The sequence below is a fragment of the Jatropha curcas genome, chromosome 5 (genome assembly GCF_041381405.1).
Source record: "Jatropha curcas cultivar XTBG-Jc1 chromosome 5, XTBG_Jcur_1.0, whole genome shotgun sequence".
In the NCBI taxonomy this organism is placed as follows: domain Eukaryota; kingdom Viridiplantae; phylum Streptophyta; class Magnoliopsida; order Malpighiales; family Euphorbiaceae; genus Jatropha; species Jatropha curcas.
The window spans coordinates 1,590,235-1,610,978 of NC_143155.1; the positions used below are offsets into that span (position 1 = coordinate 1,590,235).

Sequence of the window (20,744 nt, forward strand, 5' to 3'; positions counted from 1 at the left end):
CCCGGTAAAGTGTGCATGGTTTTTTATCCTCCCAGTAAAATGTGTTTTTTGGAGATTGAATTTATGTTTTCATCCTCACGGGAATCGATGCCGTTTATCATCCAATCAATATTTTCTTGGTTTTTGTTTGTGTTTTTATATTAAAATCTTGCACCAAAAATCAGAAGCAATAACAACATCAAGTGAATCCAATCTAATGCATTTGCATCTAGAAACCATATCTTCCAGATATATAATATTCTAATTAGAAAAGGAATCCTTAAAAGATGGCACCAGCCACCGGCTAATAATTTCTCAACAGAAACAAGGTAGAAAGCATCATTAGAGCAATAGATGCACCCTCCTTTTGTTGTTAACTTGTGAGTCCCACACCATTTTTTGTTTATGAAAAGCAACAATCCCATCTTAAAGTGATGATTTGGTTTGGGAACTGAAACCTTCTGCTACAGTTCCTCAAATAGAGGCAAAAGCAGTTTGATTGTTTTTATTTTTTTATTTTTTAAGAAAGTAGTTAATATTGGTAATGTTAGGTATGTTAGGAGCCAATGGAGAAATTCCATTTGTCACATCTTAATTTTGGAGATTTGAATTTGGTTGTTCAGGTGGTATTCTAGTCAATGGTAGTTCCGCCATTAAATTTTGTAAAATAAACAAATCACTAGTACTTAGGTTGTGATTGAATGAATGATAGTGCAAAATAGATAGCCAAAAATTGCGTTAGACGAGAAGATATTTTTTTGTGTAAATGGCGAGGGGTTCAATCCTGACAGTTATTTTCCTTTTAGAATTTTTTCATATATTACCAAAATGAAATTAAATTATAGAGCTTAACCAAATGTTAGAGGATTTGAATATGATTCAACCATGACTTTTTAAAGTAGCTTTTAGCAAATGCTAAATACTATTTTTTATAGTATTTAATAACGTAGTGTTTGAACTAGCTCTTAAAAGGTAAGGTAGGTCTGATAAAAAGTTAACTCCTATGACATACATTTTACTTTTTAGCGGTTTATAAAAAGCTATTCAAATAGCTACTAGCTACTAAAATAATTAAACGCTATTAAAGCAACTAACAGTTAACAACTAATTACCCTCGGAAAAAGAAAGTTGAAGTCCTAAAGAGAATCCACTCTTGAAGGAATACAAATCCAGAAAATTACAAGACTAGTGGATTTGCAATAAAGAAAATTCAATCATATGCAGGTTTCCAAACAGAAAGTGCATAAATTATTCTACCCTTCCATCCTTGCAGCATCCAGTGACTATCTTCATCAACAACAAAGTTGCTATTGTAATTTGATCTGACTGTACTTATAACTTTTTTCATAATCTCCTTATCTAGTGGGAGCGGCCTAAATCCAGCCCTTCCATTTCTAACTTGCCATTGTCTATATGTTTCTGGCCTTTCAACTCTCTCCCCACCTTCACAAGCAATCACATTCATTGCATACCTTCCAAATATCTCTTCCTCAAACATGCGTCTTTCAGGTTCTTCGCGAGGAATTGTAGCATCAAGCAAATCAAACATTGCTGAGAAATGAAACAATGCATCTCGAAAACGAGTAAGAAAGAAAGGTGCATTATAAGTACCATTAACAACTCCATGAATGAAAATATGAGGATTAATCTGTCTCATCAGGTTTAGAACTTTATCTCTAACACTTTTGACTACCATTGTATCATCAGGAAGATTCTTTAACCGATACAAACAGTTAACAACAATCAGTTCTTCTCTATCAATCTTGAAATCTTCATATTGAATACTTTCCCATTTTTGTGCTATGGCATGGTATTCAAATGGGACATGAAATCTCTCACAATATTTTCTTAATCGCCGGCCTGTTTCTTCGACTCTGTCTGCAGGCCTAAAACCAGGTTGAGGAAACTCAATTCCTGTAATACACAATTTCGGGGGTCCGCCAGTTCTTGTTGACAGATGCTCAATAAGGCAAGGCCACTGAAATCCATAAAGAATGCCAAAATCAATTATATGTAGCCTTGTTACTTTTTCTGCTAGTTTCATTATAGTTTGATTTGCATAAAGATGTGACATTGTTTGAAAAGGGCATGTTGAGATATAGATATGATAAGCTTTTAGCATATCAGCAGCTCCTGTTGTACTATTTACTGCTGGTGTATATCCAGGTGTTCCAATGCCGGCTAACCTTGCTTCTAACCCGTTGGCGAAAAAATGTGCTAATCTTTGATTTCCATCACCAAATGGAGAAGAATACTGCCTTATTTGCCTCAGTAGATCTTTTGCAGTTCTTTGATCATCACTGGCAACTGCTTGTGCACACTGAGGTAGGAGAGTCCATAAATCTACTATTTCTTTTTTACTGCTATTTTTCTTTGACCGACCTTTTCGACCATTAGACCCTTTTGTGTGCTTACCATTTTTCATCTTTGTATCACTTCCATTCTGTGTTGAATTACAAACAGATGGAGAATCATTGAGCAACACCTCATCGAATATTTCTGTTTCCTCTTGCTTTTCAAAAGAATATGCAGAGTGCTTGTTGCTTCTCCCTTCAGAATAGCCGTTTGCTTCGCGGTCATGATGTTTCCTCTCCCTCAAACCATTCAAGAAGAAACAATCTTTCTCTTCAGATTCTGATAGAATCAAAGAACTAGTACTAATTTGAAATGATTCACTATATAAATCTGGTACCTGGAGAATCTTTTCAAGACAGTGGCCAGGATGATTTAGAGTATGAGAGAATTCAAATTCAGTTTGATCGAACATCCAACTTGATTCAACCAAGTTGATGGAATCAGTTCGAGTGTTTTGATCCGACCAAGGAGGATATTTCTGACCAAGAACATCATACAAGGATTTTTCTGCAGCTTGCAGGGCTAAACAGTCCTGCAATATACAATTTTTACTGTCTAATTCTTCTTCCATGAGTATATCACTTATGTACTTAAGAACAGCATTAGAGAAATCATTGTTATCTGCAGAATCTTCGGAAGATGAAGCAGATTCACTACTTATAGTGTGTGCACCAAATCTGAATCCAGTCACGGCAACTGGAGTTGCTTCGATTAGAGGATCATCCATAAAGACTAAAACTTTTGACTTTCAAGAATCTGAAACCCTAATTCCTTTGCAAGATATAAACTAAAAAAAAAAAACACTGAAACTTGTGGCTTGCAAGTATTTAAAGAAACTCAAAAAAAGGGGAAAGAAAGATAAAATCTTACCTAATTATTCACCAAGAAGCTATCACTCTCTCTCTCCCTCTCTCTCTTCAGTAGCAGATTTTGGTGTTTTACTTCCAAGAAATTGAAAAGAAGAACCTTCTTGTCTAGACTGAGCAGGAAAAGCCAGAAGCCTACTCAATCTCATTAAGAACAAGGTGCTATCAAGCTTCAACCATACATTTAGGACATTAGTGCTGCTTCTGTTAATTGTAGCCAATAGGAGATGAGAAATTCTGTCAGTTGTAGCCAGTAGGAGTTGAGAAATGTTACAATAAAAAAAATGCAAAACCATATTATATTTATTGAGAAAATAAAAATTTGAAGAATCTGGATCCACTGGTCACTAACATGTGTAGATGTGGGTGCATATGAGGGTGTTTTGGGAACTAATGCTTTGTTTGATGCAAAATAAGAGAGTAAAATGATACTATTCATTTTACCTTCATATTTTATATTTTTTGTTTGGTTTGAAGGGAAAATAAAAGGTGGGAGTAAAATAAATATATTTTATTTATTTGCGTCTTTGTTGTATTTATTTTTCTCGTATTTTAGAGAGTAAATGGAAGGAAGGAAAATAAAGAGAGTTTACATCCACTCTTTATTTTACATCCAGCCAAACAACCCCCTAACTTCCTATCATAATGTCCTGGTCCATTCTTTAAATATAATGTATTCTATGGTCTAGCTACTTCTAATGTAAAAGTAGACAGACTCTTTCTTTTGTTTTTTTTTTTTTCCCATTCTTTTGTTTAAAGCTTAGGAGGCAAGAAATATAAAGTTACCCTTTTCTCCTCTGCTTTTCTCTCTCTCACATGCGGCTGGCGCACTGCACGTGCATCTCAGAACTGACTAATGGAAATTAAAACTATTAAATAAAAGATAAAGACTTATCAACTCCCAGCCTGTTGACTCATCTATATAATAAACCAATCAAAAAATTTTTCTATTGTATGTAAAAGGTTACTGTAGAAGTTTCATTCTGTGATGTTGAATTTGTGGATGCTATTGGTTTTATTTTATCACCCTCTACCACTTACATTGTAATTTAATTCCTAAAATCACTACAAATTGTCTCACAAGTTCAAGACAAAGAAGTTAATTTGTATCCTTCTTTTAACTTAAATTACTGTACGTTTGGTAATATTTTAGTACAGTGAAACCTTGGAAAGAGTGCATGTTCTAGCTGCACCTACAGGGACAATTTTCTCCGATGAGTTCTTTTTATTTTAGATGACCTCCTTTTGGAGTTCCAAGCAGACACAAATCAATTTATTAAATTCAAGAAAAGTTCTTAACTAGAAGCTGTGAAGCTATTCAAGAAACTCCTGGTTTTTGCTTCTACAACATGCTATCTTTCTTTCTGTAAACTTCTAAAAGTTTTCATTTTTATTTATTCATTAAGTACTCTATTTTCATTGAGCACTGCTGGGGATGATGATCTCAAAAGAACAAACATATTTTCATTAAATATCAATGTATTTACATGCAAGATCACAAAACTTATAGCAGGAAGTCATAAATCAAAAATCCTAAGTAACATAGTAGTTGTAATACAATCACAGTTTTAGTTTAGGTCTGGACTGGTTTCCAAATTGAAAGAGCATGGATGACTCTTCCTTTCCATCCCTGTAGCATCCACCGGCCATCCTCATCGACAACAAAATCTTTATGATACTCTGATCTCACAGTTGATCTCACCTTCTTCAAAATCTCCTGATCTAATGCAAGCTGCCTGAACCCAGCTCTCATATTTCGAACTTGCCATTGCTTGTATGTCTCTGGTCTTTCAACCCTTTCTGTTCCCTCACATGCTATCACATTCATAATATCTCTTCCAAATATTCCTCTCTCATACAACATTCTCTGCTCATCTTCGCGAGGAACAGTAACCTCAAACATGTCAAACAGTGAAGAATAGTGGAAAAGCGTCTCCCTGAATCGAGTGACAAAGAATGGAGCGTTGTAGGTACCATTAACAACCCCATGAATAAACATGTCTGGTCTGATTTGCCTTATCAGCTTTAGGACAGCATCTCTCGCACTGTTCGCTACAACTATATCATCAGGGAGATTCCTTAACCGATACAAACAGTTAACAATAGTCATTTCATCTCTGTCAATGTTAAGATCCTCATATTTGATGGTTTCCCATTTCTGTGCTATGCAATTATACTTAAATGGCACGTTAAACCTTTCACAATATCTTTGCAATCGTCTGCCTGTCTCCTCAACCCTCTCAGCAGGGCGAAAACCAGGTTGAGGAAGCTCAATTCCTGTAATCCGCAACATTGGAGGTCCACCAGGCCTTTCTGAGAGACGTTGGATAAGACAAGGCCATTGGAAACCATAAAGAACGCCAAAATCAATAATATGCAGGCTAGTTGCTTTCTCTGCCACTTTTGAAATTGTCTGATTAGCAAAGAAATTTGACATTCTCTTGAATGGACATGCCTTAACATATACCTGATAAGCTTTTAAGATATCAGAAACTGAAGTCTTATTACTTATAAGTGGTGAATATTTTGGTGTACTAGCCCCAGCCAAGCGTGTTTCGAGGGCTCTGGCAAAGTAATAAGCCAATCTTTGGTTTCCATCTCCAAAAGGTGAAGAATGTTGCCCAATTTGCCTAAGTAACTCATATGCAGTTTTTTGGTCACTAATTGCCACAGATTGTGCACATTGAGTTAATAAAGTAGACAAATCCACCACTTCTTCTTTGTTTCCATGTCTCCTTCCTCTTGCCGTTCTACCATTAGGTCCTTTCCCCTGCCCTTTCTTGCCTACTCCATTCTGTGACTTCTCATCAAGACAACATCTTTCAGACCCAGTATTTCCAACTGGACAAAGCAATACTTTATCAAACATTTCTGACTGTTCAGACTCTGCAAGAGAGAGTGCAGAATGTTTATTGCTCCTTTCGTCTTCTAAATGATCACTATCTTCTCGTTGGTGATTTTTCCTTCCTCGCGAACTATTAGGTGACCAATCCCTTTCCTCTTTGTCTGAGTTACTATTTGGAACCAATACCAAAGAATCACCATTTCCAATAATCCCTTTGTGTATCTCACTTTGGAAATCTGGTCCTATAAGGGTACTTGCAGGGGAATCAATAAAAGAACTTTGAATTCCATAAAAATCTGAATCAACTTGATAAAGAATCAAATTTGATTCTTCAACAGAGGTGTTAACAGAGTTACAAAATTTTTTAGGGTTTTCAAGATTTTGAGTTAAGGAATGAGGGTATTCTTGACCAAGGACATCATATAAGGATTTCTCTGCAGCTTGCAGGGCCAAACTGTCTTGTAACATACAAGTCTTACCCTCTAAGTCCTCTTCCATAAGCATGTCACTTATGTACTTGAGAACAGCATTATTATTTGGATCATTTCCTTCTAAGCTCAAGGAGGATGAGGATGATGGTGATGAAGAAGAAGAAGAAGAGGATGGTATCAAGTCATTAGGAGGTTCAGGACTACATGAATGAAAAGAGGACTTAGGGTTACTCAAATTATGATTCAGCTCATAACCATTAAGAAAATTCCTATTTGAAGAGAAAGAATCTGGGAAATGGTCAAATTTGAATCTGTTCATGGAATTAGGGAATTCTTGAAGAAGGGTATCCATGGACAACTACAATTTTCCTTCTGGTTCTAAAGAAATTTGTGGAAATAGAAATTTAGTACAACTTACAAGATAGGAAACTTATGGCTGAGGTTTACTCTATATTTAAAATATATAAATAAATAAATAAATAAAGAAACAAAGAAACAATTGGGTATAATTTCTCAGTTGAATAGATGTGCAAGGAAGGATAAAGAACACAATAAATCAATTGAAAAAGTGGGGATAATCCAGAATCTGGAAGAAAGATTATAAATATAAATATACAATAGAATTATAAAGAAAACACCATAAAAAAAATAAATCTTGACCTCGAGCAGAAACAGTTGGGTATTTCTTTAGGTCAATAAATCTTCAAGAAACAAAAAGAACACCCAGAAAAACCAATTAAGCAAGTGGGAAAAGAAAATCCCAGAATCAAGAAACAAAAATTAAACACCAAATATATAAAAAGAACTAACAATCACAAAAAAAACCAGAAAGAAAGATTGTAACAAGACAAGAAGAGAAAATTGCAGTGTAGCCCAGTAGTGAGCCAAAAGCTTTGAAGAGAGCACGAAGGCATGAGAGAGAAGCACACTCTTATTTAAAGGAAACGGAGAAGGGAAACAATATCAAGAGGAAGGAAGTTTCTAGGAAAGTATGGCAAAGATCGAAAAACTCAGCCGCCAGCCTATGTAATATATTGGCCTTTCGGACACTTATCAGTGTTGGTTAGCTTTTAAAAGGTCCCATGCCAAGGCTATTAGTGTTGACCTTGGACTTTAATTTTTAATTATATTTTTAAATAAAAAATGTTTTATTAATTTTTAATTGAAATACAAAATAATTAATTAATTTAAAACGTCCTAGATTAATAATATTTTATTATGATTATTTTGACATAAAGAGAATTTTTGTTTCCTTTTCTCTATATCTTAAATCTTGATCCCCAAGTCATTGACTAGAAGTTGAGGTATGAACACAAGAATTATGGGTTTGGTTCCATGTACACGTTCCTTAATCCTGTCCCAATTCATCAACTTATTTGTTTTTTACTTTTTATTTTATTACACCTACATGAGTAAATTGTTTGAAGGATAATTATCTAATTTTTTTTAGAGATAATTATCTAAATTATTATTAGTTGTTTTTGATTGTGTTTATAGTAATAAATGACTTACATATTATGAAATTTAATTTAATTTTCATTCGATTTGAAAAATATCTATTTTTATATTAGTTTAATTATCGAAAGAGGAAATATTTCATTTTTACCAACTAGACTAATTTTTGTTAATTCTTAAAATAATTTTTTAAAGTTAATTTGATATTATTATTACTGTAACAAATTTTAGAGTAAAATGATGAAAAAAATTGTAAACTTATAGGGTCTTAAACAACTAATAATTAACTAAATATGATTTAAAAGAAAATATTTTTCTAATTTTTGTTTTAAAATGTGCTAGTTACTGCTAATACAATACTAAGGGGGCATTTGGGACATTTTTGGTTCAATTGACAGCTTATAGCTCATTCCATCTTAGCTGTGGTAGGCCATAGCTTATAGAAATTTCAATCCGCAATGGATTAATAATAAATTTCATTACTTAAATGTTTTCGTATTAGTTATTAGCCAATTCATATTTATATTATATTTGGATTTTATTACTTTATAAAATAATTGATAGTAAAATTATTTTTTAAAAAATTAATATTTTTTTATAATCACTTAGTTATAGTTATTTTAACAAATAATAATCCTCTATTAAATACTATTTTAAAATTTGATTAAATATTTTGATTTATATAATATATTGATTTTAAAAGTTAAAAAAATATATATGTATATTATACATTATAATATATAAAAATAAGTATTCTCTTAACTGTCATTTTATATTTTAACAGTAATCACAATTAAAATTTTACCAAACAATGTCATCACTAGTAATTAGCAACCACCATCACCTGGTGTGTACCGAATGAACCTTAAATAATTATAATGGAGAAAATATTTTCTTAAATATTTAAATTTATGATATTAATTTAATATTTCGAACTACGTGTTTGAATTTCTTATACTATGATGAAAATAGGGGTCTCAGCATCAACTAATTGACCTAACGAGTATGAACATATATATTTCGATCCAAATGAAGAAAAATATGAATATAGCATTTTGTTTTAAAAACAAAATTATTGATACATGCTTTGCATGAGGAAAACTAAAGGAGCAATCATATGCATATGGAGATGCGTCTTCTTTTTTATTTTTTTTTCAAAATTTTTTAAAATATCATTCTTACTAAGTAGGGTAAATAAACCAAAGTGAAAAATAAAATTACTAGGTAAAAGTTTCCATATATATTATATATGGGTTTTTGATCGGTCTCAATTCGTGTAAAGTTAAAAATATAAATTCGATTTTTGGACAGTACACTTATTAGAATGATAAAATATTTTACACTTTATGATTTAAAAAGGGATTACACATCCTAATTTAAAAAAAAAAATCAAAATAATCAAAATCTGGAAAAGAAAATAAGGGAAGGAAGCAAAGGAACAATAATATTTTCTTTTTCTTAGTTATTGTTGGAATTAATGAACGGAAATGGTTATGGGTACGCAATGATTAGTGTTTTAACTTCGGTCCATTAATAATAATTAATGTGTTTAATTATTAAATATTTTCAACTGCATTTTTCGTAAATTTTCATCTGCTGCGCAATAACATGTAGATATCATCAAGATTTCAATAAGTTAAATCAGAATACGATTAATCCGACATGAAAAAGCCAGCAGTCCGATTTCAATAAGTTAAATCAGAATACGATTAATCCGACATGAAAAAGCCAGCAGTCCACTTTTTACATATCACGTAAATTGTGGATGTGATTCAAATTATATGGGATCCAAAGAAAAACATATAATATTTTCTACCGATAGAATTTTTTACCTCATTTTCAAACAAGAGAATTTAGCTTTCTCTCGTTATTTTCCGTCATAATTTTCTTTCCTTCCAAAAAAAAAAAATCCATCTTCCCAAACACATCATTAATCCTTGGAAGAAATTAATATTTGTCGAATATATGAATAATAATAATTGTAAGAAGACAAAATAATTGTATGGCATTGCCACTAAGTTCATGCACTTTATCTAGACCTTTGTTTCTTTTTCTTTTCTTTTTTTAAAAAAAGTATATATAAATGAAAGTGACGTGTCCTTGTTTCATTTGACAGGAGTCTCAATCCGGCTATCTTTTCAAAAGACAAAAGATCATTGCAGACTTTTCTGGTTGACCCGAAATTCCAACCTTTCCTTCTCATTAGTAAGCACAATCATGGCTGATGGCTCTATAACTTTCTGGTTTTGATTTTAGAATCCTACATTTTAATTATAAAGAAAGTTGGACCGAAACCATGTTATTTTAAAATTGCAGAGTTCACAGATGAATTTATATATTTGATTGAATGACTTTTATATGTTTGTAAATCATTTAGTATCAACAAGAGCAGAGTTAAAGCTAGAATTTAAATTTATAGGAGCAAAAATCAAACATGGAAATTAAAGGGGCGCAACGTGTTGAAGGCACTTCATATTTTCTTGATGACCAAAGTTCTAGCCTAACTAACACAAATAATTTTTAATTTTTTTTTCAAGTCAGGTCATGTCAGACAATTTGAGGAATGTAAATCTCTTATTCGGTTTGGGTGGATCGATTAAATACCTTGTTTAATCATAGCCAACACGAAAAAATAAAAATATCAATTTTTTTTATTTCTTCATGTGACTCACTGATGCGTGTCGAATGATGGAAAAACAATGAACTTATGGTGATCATGAAGAGATGGACCCAAAAGAAGATCCAAAGCTAAGTAACATGATCCAAACATTTGGGCTTTGAATCTTTTAATTAAATTTATAATTTAATTAGCGTAATTCGGCCTATTTAAATTAGACTTTATGTTTTATTTAATTTTTAGAATTTTTTAGCTTATAAATACATAGTTTTCGGTATTGCAAATAGAGATTATTGAAAGATTTCAGTTAATACGTTTTATTTCAAGAGAGACGAATTCTCTTAGATTCTTCATTGAACTTGTTTTCGAACTTATCAAATATAATTAATCTTTATGGTGTTCATTCTTTCACTTTGATATCTTTGGTTCATACTTCTAGTTGAGTATTGTGTCAAGATCTACAATTCCAAGAATAAAATCCCTAATTCGGGAATTATGATTCCTAATTTGGGATTTAGGGTTTTTATATCAAATCTGATTTGGAATGTTAAGACGCTATTCTTGGGGTTCTGCATCACTCATTCTTTTTTCTTTCTTCTTTTGCTTGTAAAATTAAAAATCCCAAATCAAAATCAATTTTTTCTTTAAGATGATATGTATTTTTTCTTAAGCAACTAAAATTATAATTAATTAGTTTAAGTTTTCATTTTTTTTATTTCAATTATCTATGTTAAATATTTAATTAGGACTTTTAATTTGCTATGGTTTGGTTATGATTTGAAGATGGAAAATTATGATTTGTGTGATTGTGATTATTATAGTTTGATTGTGTTATGATTTTTTCATTATGAATGTTTGACGTTGATTATGGTTTGATTGTTATTTTATGATTTTTTGATTATGGTTGTTTGAGCAACAATTATGTTTCTAGACAATTCTTTTAATTGTTATTATCCAAATAAAAATTTTGATTGTGCAAGACATATAAAAAAATATCCTACCCATTAAAAAAATATTTAATTGAAAATCGAGTTAAATGGATCCGAATAACCCAACTCAATTTTTATAAGGATCATTGGTGTAGGCCTGAACTTTTAAACGGCTCAGTTTAGACCAATCATTCTTTCTTATTTGAAATATGGGTCCGTCGAATTTTGACCCAACCACCCGTTTAAATATTGAGATTGGAAAGAAAAATATTATGGTTTTTAGATGGTAATTAAATATTGACTTAGTGTATATATAGTGTAGTTGATCTTCTCAATTATGTGACGGTGGAAGACCTCAAGTTTGAGTCCTCTTTATTCGATGTAATTTTATTAATTTAGTGAGTTTGAAGTGCTCCTATTGAGTATTTGTAATTTCTAATTTTTAAAAACAAAATTCTAATTTCTATTTCTGGTCCTTTCTGGTAAGCCTCGGCGTACAAAGTTAAACACGCGCACTTACGCCGTCACGTATATAGTCGCATGAGAGCACGCGTAAAGCACACGTGTTGTCGTTGTGTGATTAACATCAAGTATTTTATTTTCAATCGGAATTTACTGGAAGTTAAGCTAACAGTAGGTTAAAAAATATAAGGGATTATATATTTTTATTTAAATCCATATTTTTCTGACTGGATTATTAGTTAATAAATAAATTTGAATAAAAGCACTTAATGAATAGTCTTTAGATGATTTATATATTGTTTAAGTTTTCTTAAATGCTAAGTAAAAAGAAGTTTTCTTATATTTTTCTAATTAATATCAAAATTTTTTCCTAAGCTGGGCCTGAAATTTTATGCCAGATCAAGATCTCAACTGGGACTTGGCTTAGCAAAGTCATGTGTACATGTAAATATTAAACGGTGAGTTCAATAGAAACAGCTTTGGAGTTGTTCAGCAATTCAAAGGATAAAATCTTAAAAATATAAGTCTGCAGGTGTTGAAGAACATAATTAATTAATTAATTACTCAATATTTTTTCATAATTATAATTAGACTTTGATACATGTTATGATGCATAGAAACTTCTTGCCATAGGCATTTTCGCGTTTCGGGAACATTTCCATATGTCGGTTTTCCATATAAAATACATTTTCTTTGTGTAAAATTATATTTTAGACATCGTTTCCACATTCCAAGTTTATTCGTTTCCGTTTCCATTTCCGTGCAACATATACATGTGTTTTAAACTTGACTAGCTTTCCAAGCAGAAATAGCATGAATTATTCTTCCTCTCCATCCCATAAGGAACCAATCTCCATCTTCATCAACCACAAAATCTTTATGATAATTATTCTTAATATTCCTTACTCTTTTCATTAAATCTTGATGTAATTGTAACTGCTCAAATCCCATCCTCAAGTTCCTAATTTGCCATTGCTTGTAAGTCTCAGGCCTTTCAAATCTTTCTATACCTTCACAAGCAATCACATTCAGAACATCTTTTCCAATCATTTCTCTCTCAAACACTAACCTTTGTGGATCTTCGCGGGTCGCATTGGCCTCAAACATGTCGAAAAATGCAGAGAAATGAAAGAATGCTTCGCGAAACCTTGTCGTAAAAAAAGGTGCATTAAAAGACCCATTAAGAACTCCATGAACAAATATGTTGGGATTTATTTTCTTGATCAATTCAAGAACTGCATCTCTTGAACTTTTACTCACTGAAATTGTATCATCCGGTAAGTTCTTCAACCTATACATACAACAAACAGCTACAATTTCTTCTTTACCGATGTTAAGATCATGGTAATTGATACTTTCCCATTTTTGTGCTATTGCCTGATATTCGAAAGGAACATTCAGTCTATCAGCTAATCTCTTTAACCGTCTTCCCGTCTCTTCCACTCTTTCTGCAGGCCTAAAACCTGGCTGGGGAAAATCAATTCCTGTGATGCGGATTCTGGGAGGCCCTCCAGGCCTGGTCGATAGACGATAAATGAAGCAGGGCCATTGAAAACCATAAGAAATCCCAAAATCAATAATATGGACACTACTTGCCTTGTCTACTACTTTGGCAATTGTTCTGTTAGTATAAAAATTCGACATTTGCCTAAAAGGACATATTGAAACATAAAGCTGATAAGCTTTTAGAACTTCAGCAGCGTTTGTTGGGTGTCCAATTTCTTGTTTAATGCCTGTTAAACGTGCCTCAAGAGCATTAGCAAAATAATGAGCTGATCTTTGGTTTCCATGACCGAAAGGCGAATCATTTTGCCTTATCAGCTTTAATTGCTCATATGCAATCTTTTGATCACCATTTCCTGCTGCTTGTGCACAAAGAATTAAGTGAGTCGACAAATCCATAGTCTCTTTATTGGTCTGTCTCCTTATTCGCGAATTTGGTGCTTGTGAATGCTCATTTTGCTGCAATTTCTTGCTTTCTTCGTTTTTCGATGAATCATATAAAGGACATGGAAGAGACTCATTTCTTTCAACTTTATGCAGAAATGAATTGTCGAATATCTCCAGCTGCTCAGATTCTCCGGTAGAGATCGAATATTGCTTCTTTCTTCTTCCTTCTTCTTCGACACGGCAATATATTCTGCCATTTTCTGCTGCAGAATTCGACAGATTGGCGAAATCTGCAGAATAGCTGTTAGGAAAGGACTCCAGCTCCACTTGATCAGAAATAATATCAGTTGGAGCAGATTTCTCATCAAAATGCAGATTTTTTTGGCCAAGAACATCATACAAGGACTTTTCTGCTGCTTGAAGAGCTAAACTATCTTGCAGCATACATGGTTTGTCCTGTAAGTCTTCTTCCATTAGAATGTCATTTATGTATTTTAACACAGCTTGAGAGAAATCACCGGCTTCACTACTGTATAGAGACTTATCCACATCTGGTGATTGTGTCAAATCCAAAGATGGAAAATTGGAAATCGGAGTATTAAGAGAAGGATTCATGGATTCCAGATTAGGATTTGAAATAACAGGAAATGATTTGAAACCCAATTCCCCTCCAGTCATTGATAAGTGGCAAACTTAAACAAATTAGGACAAGAAAGAAAATGGAAAAATGAAGTGATAAGATTAAGAAAAGGTAAATTTCAAGAAACTGAAAGCAAAATATTACAACGAAGGGAAAAAAAATAATCAAGAAAATGCTCAGAGAAAACAGTAGCTGACGGTAGCTAATTGAGAAATATTACTGGAAGTTGAAAACCTAAGCTTCATGGAAACTTGTTGGCTGTGTTGGGTATTTTAAGTAACTTATAGATTTTAACTAAATAGCTACTTAATAATTTATTTAGTAATATAGCGTTTAAATTAATTTTTAAAATTTATAATAGCGTTTTATCAAAAGTTAATTTATATAATTTAGTATACGATAAAGATATTTCTTCTCTCTTTTTTTCTTTTGTATTTTTTCATTGTTCCTGTAATTTTTGATTTTTATAAATTTGTATTATTCTATCTAGTATTTCAACTTCAATACCTCAGGTAGAAATCTCTTAAGTTCTAATATGAGAATCGAATTTTAACTTGATGATTAGGTTGTTTTACTGGTCAAAATTATGCAAAAAGAAGTCTCATTCAAGGTCCCCCATTCACACGGGTGGTCAATATGAAATTTGTCTGAAATCGAAGCAGCCGGTATCAAGTTAACCCACAGACCACATAACTGACACTAAAAGCAAAATGAACCATCCGCTTACTAATATCACGAAAGGGACAACCAAAATGAACCGTTTTCATCCTTAAACATCAAACTTGGACTAACTTTTTGACTAATAAGTTTTCACCCACAAACCTCATTTAACAATTTTTTGAATCTCAATTAGATATAGTTGAAGATTTCAATTTGGAGATCTCTCTCAACTCTATTTTCTAGTTTATAATATTCTTTCAGTTTTTCGGTCTTTTAACGAATAAAAAAAAAATTCAATATTTTCACTTATTAAATGAAGATTTCGAATCTTTGATTTTTATCTATTAAATGAAGTGATGATTATAATTTTTTTTTTTTTATTTTGAGGGTGGAAAAGAAATTAACGTTTGTGAAATGGTTAAAATTGTTAATCGTAATGCTGATAGTACTGTAGTCATTGGATAAATTGGTGGAGTGATAAGCCATATTTTCCATGATCACTATTTTGCGATGAACAACACAGCTTTAAACTAAAATTAGGGTTCGAAAATTAGAGTTGAAAAGAAAGAAAGAAAAAGATATGCTATTTATGATTATTTATTTATAGATATTCAAAAATTAAAAGTTTTCTTAAATATTATTTTAAAAATTTATTTAATATTTTTATTTATATAATAAACTAATCACCGGATTACCTTTATAAAGTAATCCATTATTAAAGAGCCATAGACTCAGCAGCATCTAATAATCATTTTTTAATAGCCTCCTAATGAGAAAATCAGCCTGAATGATTGTGTTCATCAGACAATGTATCTGGATCCCTAACAGTCCATTTCAAGTATATATATAATTATAAATTATTATGCATTAGAATATTATTATATTTATTAGAATAAATAAAAAGTCCATTCAATATTCCCAATAGAATAATATTAAAGCAATATTATATTAGTTAAGTCACACTATAATTATCTAAACACTTGGGTAGATTCATTTCATTTAATAATGGAACTTTCCTCCTCTAACTAATGTCAATACATAATAACTTTAATAAAGAGATTATTTTAGCATATTTGATTCACTCTCATCCGTTTAATAAAAGTATAAATAATTAAAAATTATTATCGGCAATGAAAATGAACCGGGTAAAAATATAAATATTTAGATATCCATCATCTGCTACCCGCTATATTAATGAGTTTAATCATAGGTATCTTGCATTTAAAATTTGTGAATACCTTATGGATTTGGAACTAACGCGGCTAGTGATGATTTTTGAATCGAATCAAAGTTTGAACCAATTGTTGAATAAATCAGTTTCAATCATATATATATATAACAATTTTTGTTTTTTACTTAAGTTATTTTTATTTTCCTTTCCTTCTCCTCATTTTGGAAGATGCAACCTAATCTAGACTTTCATTAGCACTTGGACGGCTATAATTAATTAGGTCAATGACAAAATTTGGGTTAATGACAAATCAGTAAGTCTGTATTCATGGCTGCTTCTTAATTAGAAGAAAATTGATTAATTTGAAAGTTATGTGTTTGTAATTATATTTGTAATTAAATATCAGTCAAATATATTTAAATTTTTTTTTAATTTTCTCATTAGCATCCGAAACTTTTTCTTTAGATATGATAATATCTAATTTGGGATTTGTTTATTGAGACTTTTTTTAATTAGTTTAGTGATATTTTTTTTGATATAAAAAGAGAGAAAAGTCCCAAAAGAGAATTCATAAATATGAGAATTCAACCATCAAATGATAAGAAACTAACATTTCAGAATTCATAAATATGAGAATTCTCCACAGGTAGTTTCAGATTCAGAGCATCTAAAAAATTTACCAGTAAAGCATAAGTTATGAGCATAAAATTAATTGTTCATATAATAAAATGTTTCATTGCAAAAGAGACAAGAGGAAACAAAAAAGATTACTTGAAATGAATTTATATCTTTGTATTAATTTATAGTTATTTGTGCCTACTCAGTTCCGGAAGAAATGATTTTCCAAGCCAAACTCCAACTAAAATGCCACTCAGAAAACTCTTATGCAGGTACCCAACAGGAGGAGGCATTGATAATTCGACCCTTCCATCCCTGAAGCATCCAATTGCTGTCTTCATCGAGTACGAAATCCTTGTGGTACCATTTCTTCATTTTCTCCCTGCACGTTTCTATAACCTCCTGGTCTAATGGGAGTGGCTTTAACCCTGCCCTTAAACTCCGAGAGTGCCATTGCTTGTAACTTTCAGGCCTCTCAACCCTTTCATTGCCTTCACATGCTACAACATTCATGGCCTCTCGCCCAAAAAACTCCCTCTCAAACAAAATCCTCTCTTGGTTCTCACGAGGTATAGTACAATCAAACATATCAAACTGAGATGAGAAATGGAAAAGTGCCTCCCGGAATCTTGTAACAAAGAATGGAGTATTGTAAGTTCCATTAACAACAAAATGGACAAAAATTTTAGGATTTATCTTTCTAATTAACTCAAGAACAGCATCTCTCGGGCAGGTATCTTCAAATGACTCATCAGGTAGGTTCTTAAACCGTCCCAAACAATTCACAGCAAGAACCTCATTTCTATTAATCTTGAGGTCCTCAATTGGTATACGTTCCCAGTTTTGAGCAGCAATAGGTCTGTACTCAAATGGAACATTAAATCTCTCACAATACTTAGCTAAGCGACGACCTGTATCCTGAATTCTTTGCGCTAGTCGGAAACCATGTTGGGGCAGCTCTATCCCAGTAATCCGTAGCTTTGGTGGGCCACCTTCTCGCACAGAGAGGTGCTGGATAAGAATAGGCCACTGGAAACCATACAAGACGCCAAAATCTATAATATGAAGAGTTGTTGCCTTTTCAGCTGCACGTAAAATCATCTTGTTTGCGAAGATGATTGAGAGCATCTTATATGGGCAGGCATTGAGATGGGTTTTGTAAGCATTCAACAAATCAGCAGCGGTCGTCTTCCTTGAAGCAATAGAGGTATAAAAATTTTGCATTCCAATCCCACTGCCAGCCAACCGAGCCTCGAGACCATTGGCAAAATAATGAGCCAGTCTCTGAGACCCATCACCCCAAGGAGAAGAGTGCTCCCTAATCTGCTTCAGGAGCTCATTAGCAGTCCTTACATCATTTGCAGAGACAGCTTGTGCACAGATAATGTTTAGAGTCCTCAAATCCACTGTTTCCTTCTTCTTGCTTTGTTTTTTCGCACGAGTCTTACCACCATTCAATCTTTTTAATTGTTCATCTGGCTTTGGGTTCTGGCTTGCTACCTCTTGCTTGTCTTGAAGGACATAGCACTGTTTTTTGTCTTCCAAAGGAGGCCAAAGCAATACCTTATCAAACATTTCAGATAAGTCACTCTCCTCCACATATGTAGCTGACTGCTTGCTATTTCTCCCTTGATCTAAATCTGAATCCTCTCGTTCATGATTTTTCGTAGCCCTTGACCTATCAGATGAGCATGTGGTTTCTATTTTATCCTCCTTCACTATCACCACTTGACCCTCTTCCTTTTGCTCTGTGATAAACGTGTTGCTCTCTGGATCAGTACCTAATTGAATATCTTTAGGAAGGAATCTACTGGGTTCCTCTAAGCCTTTATTGAACTGCAACAAAGTTTCATTCACAGACGAATTACACATGAGCCCATTGCCAATTTCAGGCAGACCAGTTGAAGGATTGACAAAAAATTGTGAATTGGATTGGAAATGATAATCATTGGAAATAGAAGTCTGAGACGAAACAGGATTCGACCCTCCTACATCAGCAATCCACCGAGGATCTGCAATATAACTGGTGCTTCCCAAATGATCGCTATCTGGACTCTCATGGTTGATATGAGGCTGAGGTGAATTAGAAAAAGGATATTGTTCACCAAGAACATCATATAATGACTTCTCTGTGGCAGTTAGAGCTACAGAATCATAAGACGCGTGGGGCTTATCTTCCATGTTCTCTTCCATAAGCATTTGGCTTATGTACTTAAGAACTGGATTAATGTAATCTCTGTCACTAGAGGAAGAAGATGAAGCATCTCCCTCCGGACTCCACCCAGGTGAAGACTCAAAGGACTCTACCTCAGAACTAGAGGCAAAGTACACACCCAAATCATTTTGACCAGAATCAGGAGGATTAGAAGGAACACTTATGAAACTAAGATCAGAGAAAGGGCTAAAAAATCTAAATTCACTGTCAGTATTTAGGTATTGATTAGGGTTTTGAAAGGTTAATTGCTCATCAAGTATGGAATTACATGTATGATAAGAGAATCCTCGATATTTAGGATCCATGCTCATATATCTATCTATGTCTAAAATTCTTCTAACAAAAGGCAAGCCCACCAAAGTTTAGCTCTAAACAATGAAAAAGATTCAAACTTCCCTGCTGAATACACCATCATAGAATTGATTTTATTTGCAAATGAATTCCATACAAATAAGAAATACTAAAATCAAAAGCAAAGATGAAATATATATTTACTTAAAAAAAAAAAAGAAAAAAAACAAAAGCAATATCATCCAAAGTTAAGAAACATGAACATTCATTATCAGTTACTATCGAGAAAAGAGAAATCAAGAAGAAAGAAATGAATGCAAGTGAAAAAGAACCAAAGAGTTGGAGAAAGAACAAGAACTATAACCTTGTACCTAGGAAAAAGACCAAAAAAAAATTTCTTGAAGCATAATAGAGTTGGTGTTTTTGCGCTTTTATAAACAATTAAGGAAAGATAAGGCATTACATTCCAGGAATCATCACATGTAGAAATAAAATAAAAATATTTTTCACAGATTAAAGAGAGCCGAAAAATATGTGGTGCATACATCTATAGTATTTGGGCTAATGACCTTATAAGTTCTCTCTCCCACCATTTATTTTCGCACTCCGAAGGACCTTTCTCTAATTGGTCATTGACTTGTCAGTCCATTAAATATACAATCCACCGGCCAACCGCTCTCATTTTCGGGCCTGATCTTTTTTTTTTTTTTTCTTATTTAGTATTAAAGTGGATTTAACCTAAATTCATCGGCGGATCATATATATACAATATTTACTGTTAGATTATGTCTTGATATGCTCGACTGATTTTCTTTTTAAGTCTTAATAAACTTTAAATCTTTTGTATATGTTTATATCAAAATTTTTTAACTATCTACAAAATTATATTGAGGCGGGATTGGGTAATAGCTTTTGTTAATTTTAATATTTTGATAAAATCAAAACCTTATTTTTATAAATTGCAATGTTATAAAACGTAATTTTTAACGTTTATCGTTAAATATTATAACATTTAGCGTTTAAATTTAATTAAAATTTTTGACTATTGTATCTATTGTTTTTACCCTCTAAATTAATAGAACAGCTAATAGCTACTACCTACAACAGTTAATATTGTCGAATTGATCTGACCATCCGTTTGGAAATAAATAACTTTTGCAAAATTTTTTAAATGGATTAATAAATCTAAATTTTTGTGTTTTACATAAAAAAAATGAAAAATTTAATTCTATGGATTTAAATGTAACTAAACTAAATTTTATTATAAGGATGGTATTTTCAAATGCATTTCACAAGTTAAACTTTCTAAAACTATCTATT

At 32.3% G+C, this 20,744-nt stretch overlaps 3 protein-coding genes and 1 non-coding gene across 5 annotated transcripts; all 4 read right to left on the reverse strand.

Moving 5' to 3' along the window:
- Window positions 1–1,050: 1,050 nt before the first annotated feature.
- On the reverse strand, window positions 1,051–3,540 carry LOC105629953 (scarecrow-like protein 14). Of its 2 annotated transcripts, XM_012211615.4 has the most exons (2): window positions 3,205–3,529; window positions 1,051–2,866 (listed from the first exon to the last, which is right to left on the reverse strand). In XM_012211615.4, the coding sequence occupies exon 2, from the start codon at window positions 2,744–2,746 to the stop codon at window positions 1,190–1,192; it is 1,557 nt and encodes a 518-aa protein (XP_012067005.1). In that variant the 5' UTR covers window positions 2,747–2,866; window positions 3,205–3,529; the 3' UTR covers window positions 1,051–1,189. The 2 variants fall into 2 exon arrangements, with proteins under 2 accessions (XP_012067005.1, XP_089578182.1); XM_089722056.1 differs by having other exon boundaries at window positions 1,051–3,540.
- A 1,104-nt stretch (window positions 3,541–4,644) lies between these two features.
- LOC105629954 (scarecrow-like protein 30) lies at window positions 4,645–7,515 on the reverse strand. The gene has a single exon (XM_012211616.4). The coding sequence runs from the start codon at window positions 6,826–6,828 to the stop codon at window positions 4,774–4,776; it is 2,055 nt and encodes a 684-aa protein (XP_012067006.1). The 5' UTR covers window positions 6,829–7,515; the 3' UTR covers window positions 4,645–4,773.
- A 5,022-nt stretch (window positions 7,516–12,537) lies between these two features.
- On the reverse strand, window positions 12,538–14,507 carry LOC105629983 (scarecrow-like protein 30). Its single transcript, XM_012211650.4, has one exon. The coding sequence runs from the start codon at window positions 14,505–14,507 to the stop codon at window positions 12,720–12,722; it is 1,788 nt and encodes a 595-aa protein (XP_012067040.1). The 3' UTR covers window positions 12,538–12,719.
- A 2,487-nt stretch (window positions 14,508–16,994) lies between these two features.
- On the reverse strand, window positions 16,995–20,018 carry LOC105629955 (scarecrow-like protein 34). The gene has a single exon (XR_016321016.1). It is a non-coding gene; the product is annotated as a scarecrow-like protein 34 (transcript).
- Between the last annotated feature and the right edge of the window lie 726 nt (window positions 20,019–20,744).

Coding starts and splice junctions, on each gene's coding strand:
- LOC105629954 (XM_012211616.4), bottom strand. CDS start 6,828: ATGGATACCCTTCTTCAAGAATTCCCTAATTCCATGAACAGATTCAAA.
- LOC105629983 (XM_012211650.4), bottom strand. CDS start 14,507: ATGACTGGAGGGGAATTGGGTTTCAAATCATTTCCTGTTATTTCAAAT.
- LOC105629953 (XM_089722056.1), bottom strand. CDS start 3,061: ATGGATGATCCTCTAATCGAAGCAACTCCAGTTGCCGTGACTGGATTC.